The 5,400-nt window shown below is 30.0% G+C and overlaps 1 protein-coding gene across 1 annotated transcript; it reads left to right on the forward strand.

The window, feature by feature from the left end:
• The first annotated feature begins 1,601 nt into the window (after window positions 1-1,601).
• Window positions 1,602-4,030, forward strand: LOC110030456 (bidirectional sugar transporter SWEET4-like). The gene is made up of 4 exons (XM_020733178.1): window positions 1,602-1,681; window positions 1,864-2,242; window positions 2,333-2,452; window positions 3,833-4,030. The coding sequence occupies exons 1-4, from the start codon at window positions 1,602-1,604 to the stop codon at window positions 4,028-4,030; spliced, it is 777 nt and encodes a 258-aa protein (XP_020588837.1).
• The last annotated feature ends 1,370 nt before the right edge of the window (window positions 4,031-5,400 follow it).

The following is a 5,400-nucleotide window of genomic DNA, read 5'->3' on the forward strand; positions in this document are numbered from 1 at the left end:
GTCTGCAACATATCTCAAAAAGACAAAAGGCGGCAAGGCTCCCCAAACACAAGCTTTACCCTAAGTATGTACATCAATATAAAATATGAATTAAGGTACGAGACACAAGTGTAACTCCTTATCATCTTTACGTGGTTCTGCACATCAAGAGCCATGGAATCCGTACTCATACCTTTTTTTTATACAAACTCTCCTAAAGACTATTAACAAAAGTACACATAAAAGTCTACAAAAGACTCGACTTGCAACACAAAAGGGTTAGCAAGAATTATACATATGCTTGCAAATGTTGTGAATCATGCCCGACAAAAGGAAGCTTAGCATTATCTATAAAAAGGAAGTTAACTTAAATCATTACACTCCTCCTTTATTGGACATGGCTCCCTGAAAACTGTTTTAATATACTAGTGCACTTTTTTTAAACTTAGCAAACACACCAAATGCGCAAACAAAGAGCTTGGCTAGCCACAAGCCATGACAAAAGCCAAAAATTAGGATTATTTATACAATACGATAAATTGAGTTTCAAGAATGTGCACTATTATATTAGGGTATTCGTGGGGCTCGTGTGTGCCTAGCCTTGGGTGAAGGCTTGCCGAGATCAAACTTTGGCTTTATGCCCTAAGAACATACCACATAGCTCGAATGGGTATCATGAGTCATGAGGACCTTCATATGTACAAAATATGCTGTAACATTAAAGAAAACATCTTACATTTATGACATAAAAAACTGATGCCAACAAACTATATCTTTCTATTGTGTCGGTGCAGTTCTTTGGTGTCTTTATTGTGTGACTCATTGATTTTTCTCGAGAATCGATTGTTCACGTTTTTTATATACAAATTATTATCATTATTATTAAGTTGTTGTTCTCATCTCTTTTTTTCCTCAAAAAAAAAAAAAAAAACATAAAATCGATAATTAGTTGGAAAAAGGTCCATTCAACCTCAACATTAAAAAAATTAATTTAAGATTTTATTTTATAGTAAATACTTTTAAATGGAAAATCACATTAAAAATAATTTTTTCAATCAAGAAAACAAAGGAGGAAAATTTTTTATCATCTAATTTAGAGTTTCGATTTTTCGACTGATTAATTTCTCGTAGAAAGGAGTTATCCAACCCACGATTTGCCACAATCAGATGATGGTGATTAAAAGACTTCTCTGATCCGGTAGAAATTCAGGCTATTATTAATCCTTTTTTATACTTAACAACTACGATTATTTCAATTCATAAATATGCGGACTTAACACGTTATTTATTATCTGTTTTGTAAGGTTAAAAAAATATTAAATTTTCTTTTAAAATATAAAATATAGCAATCAGATCAAACTCAGCCCTGCTCCAAAGACCTATGAAAACTATGCACCATAAAAAAAATAATTTAACTACTAGTTTAAATTGTCTTACAAATTATTAAAATATGAGGAACGAGTTCCATTCTCTCCAACCTTAAAACAAAATACATCCTATTTAAATATGCTTCCATTCTCTACATCTTCAGCTCATAAACCCTTCTCACTTTCTACAAATAGCTTCTCTTTCTCTCTCTCTCACATATTCGATTTATTTCAGTTCTGGTAATATATAGAGTCATGGTTTCTGCGGATCTAATTCGAACTGTCGTTGGAATCGCTGGCAACGTTATCGCATTAGGCCTCTTCTTATCCCCATTGTAAGTCATGGCATCCTCTAATTTTGAGAATTTTGTACTTGTTCATCTTAACCAGAAAAAATAATTTAAATTTTCCGAGTAAACTTCGAATGAAATACTACTCTGTTTTATGCATTGTCTTTTGTAACTTAAATTAATTACAGAAATTATATATTTAATGTAATTTCTGTTTTGCTGTTTAGGCCAATATTTATCAGGATATGTAAGAAGAAATCTGTAGAAGAATTCTCAGTTATACCATATGCAGCCACACTTCTAAATTGCATGCTATGGATGGTCTTTGGTTTACCCATTGTGCACCCAAATAGCACCCTTGTTCTTACCATCAATAGTGTTGGAACCTTAATTGAACTTTGTTATGTCATCCTTTACCTTGTATTCTCTACTGGGCCAAAGCGGACTAAGGCATTATTGCTCTTCCTTGGAGACATGACCTTTGTTGCCATTGTAGTTGTTGTGGTTCTTACATGCTTCCACACGCATGACCGCCGCTCCCTCATCGTTGGTATTCTCTGTGTCATATTTTGCATCATGATGTATCTCGCACCACTCTCTGTTATGGTATGTGAAACAATTCTCGTATATATACACATGATAGTTGTATCTATGTGCACAAGTCTTTGATGTGTGTTTTCATATGTTATGATGCAGAAAATGGTGATACAAACAAAGAGCGTGGAATATATGCCGCTATCCATATCAGTTGCATCATTTTTTAATGGGCTCTGTTGGACAATTTACGCCCTCATCCGCTTTGATATTTACATTACAGTAATTAAACTTCTCTCCTTTATTTCTTAAATTTAAGAAGAATATTACATAACTAGCTATATTCAAATTAAGATGACAAACTTTTTCTTAGTGAAATGATGAGCCATGCATGATTCAAAAAAAAATTGCACAAGTCGCCTTCACATATTTGTACTCACACGCACACACAATAAAATATTTATGTGAATTCTTGAAATATCTTCGTATAAATCAACTTAGTGATTTTTGTAAAGTAAAAAAAGTAATTTTAATCATAAATCTTTAACTGAAAAAAAAAATTGTTTTTAATGATTTCTTAAAATTTTTTGAATAAATAGAATTTATAAGAAAAAAAAACTATTACAATTTTAAAAGCGAGATGTTAAAACTAAATACATAAAAAATAAAAATTCTAACAATAAAATAAATGCCATACAATCCGACGAAAATGGTGATACAAACAAAGAGCGTGGAATATATGCCGCTATCCATATCAGTTGCATCATTTTTTAATGGGCTCTGTTGGACAATTTACGCCCTCATCCGCTTTGATATTTACATTACAGTAATTAAACTTCTCTCCTTTATTTCTTAAATTTAAGAAGAATATTACATAACTAGCTATATTCAAAATAAGATGATAAACTTTTTCTTAGTGAAATGATTCAAAAAAAATTGCACAAGTTGCCTTCACATATTTGTACTCACACGCACACACAATAAAAAATTTATGTGAATTCTTGAAATATCTTCGTATAAATCAACTTCACATAATAGAAGCAATTGAAGAGCTTATAAATTTCAATAATAAAATGCTAATACATTCAAATAGGAGCTATGTAATGAGAATGGGAACTATGTAATGAGAATCAAAATACGAGCACTAAAAAGAAATGCCATACAATCCAAACATACAAAATCAGTGCTCTAATACGAACACTTATACAATCAAATAGAAACTATGTAATGAGAATCAGAACATAAAAAACATTCTTAGTAACATATCATTCTTAATTGTAGCCATAATTATGTTGTACAACTAATTGTTTTTGTTTTGTTTGTTTTTTAAATAAAATCGCTACACGATTTTCATTAATTAAGAATAGTCATTGTAACAAAATATGCTGAATAAAGGGTGATAATATTCTTCAAAAATTGCAAAAAAAAGTTATTTTTAAATAATTAACATTTATAGATTGGTCAAATATAAATATACAAGGAAAAATTACAGACATTTCATTGTATCTTATGGGAACAAAATGAGCCATAAATATATATATGGTCTTGCTCAAATAATCTCACTTCATATAAATTTTGAAGCCACAAATACTGCACATATTCATAATTTTAAAAAAAATTATTAATTAATTACTCTGACCAATATTATTTTGTGTTTTACAGATTCCGAATACATTGGGTCTGCTGTTTTCCATAACTCAGTTAGTATTGCATGCCGTATATTATAAATCAACTAAAAGACAAATTGCTGAGAAGAAGATGAATGGGAAAGTCGACCTCAACGAAGTGGTTGTCAATGATATGGCTATGCCGCCGCAGACAGATGCCTCTCTTAAAGTTGCAGCAGCAAATTGTAAATAACTATATAAAAAAAGAATGTATGCTATAATCTCCTTTAATTATTTGGTGAATTAGGGTGTTTTTTTATTTTATTTTTTCATTTTGCAGAAATGATTTCTTGTGTCGGAAAGGAGTGTTAAACCATTCAAAAATTCAATGCAACGCAATTAGCTTATTTTTCTGAAATTCTTGCGTGTGTATGTTCTTTTTTTGCTTACCCTTGGCCATATGTAAGGCTTTAAACAATTAGAGCTAGCTTTTTATCTTGAAGGATTTGATTAGATAGAAATTGGTTTGTGGTCCCATCATAATTAATTCCAAGCAAGCTCGTCCATAAATTGAGAAGAGCATGTTCAAATTGAGCTATTTGATCAGTCATGCTCGAAAATCAAAAGTAGTTAGATTGAAAATTAAAATGAGATAAGCTTGTTTTGTTTGAGCCAACGCAAAAAATAATGAATACATATAACTTGTAAAATATTTTGAAAACTTTAAATAGACTATGCAATACAAAGAAGTAAAGCTTTCACATGAATCAATCCATTTCTTTTTTACAAATACAAATGAAAATTTCATTTTATTGACACTTATAAAAAGCGCTTATATTCACAAAAATTACTTGCTCTTATATCCTCATTTTTTTTGGTTCTTGCACTATCGACTATTATGAATTAATCCTCAATATGGTCTCATCAAATTCTATTGAATGGAATGAGTCATATAATTCATTGAAATAATTAGTTAAACACGCTAATAAAATTACTTATTTATTTCAATACTCTGTTAAACTCATCTACGTATAAAGGGTTCTAAATTTCATTGATGACATTTTCCACTACTATTAAAAAATTGAATTCTAAGTATGGACATTTCGCAAAGTTTCTTATGAGTGTGTCTCTAAGTTAAAAATCATAAAAGCTAGCTAGAATATCAACTAAAATAATACCTTTTTGTGTTGTGCTTATTATTCCAACATAAGCGGTCGAAGCCTCAACAATTTTCTTTACAATAACATATTTTCGAAGATGTAAAATGAATGTAACTCAATGTCAGATTTATAAATTTATGAATAGTAATTGTTAATAATTTTCACTAGAGCGTCCAACATACAAGCAATTAAGATTATCTTTGAGCAATCTACCAATATTTATAAAATTTTTCTTCCATGAACTTTGTTACATTTGAAAAAAATATACAATCATATTGAAATCTTCACTGTTCTAAGTTTTTCTTATGCATACTAGGTTAGAAAGAGGGCTATTTTTGTATGGGACACATGACCTGAAAATATTTAAGCTATTCAACAAAAATCACAAATTAGTTCTCCAATTTTATCCAAATAATTTCAATCAATATTATGGGCTTTTTATTGTGTTCACCATAGATCTCAA

Source organism: Phalaenopsis equestris, unplaced genomic scaffold (assembly GCF_001263595.1).
Source record: "Phalaenopsis equestris unplaced genomic scaffold, ASM126359v1 Scaffold000720, whole genome shotgun sequence".
NCBI classification, from domain to species: Eukaryota; Viridiplantae; Streptophyta; class Magnoliopsida; order Asparagales; family Orchidaceae; genus Phalaenopsis; species Phalaenopsis equestris.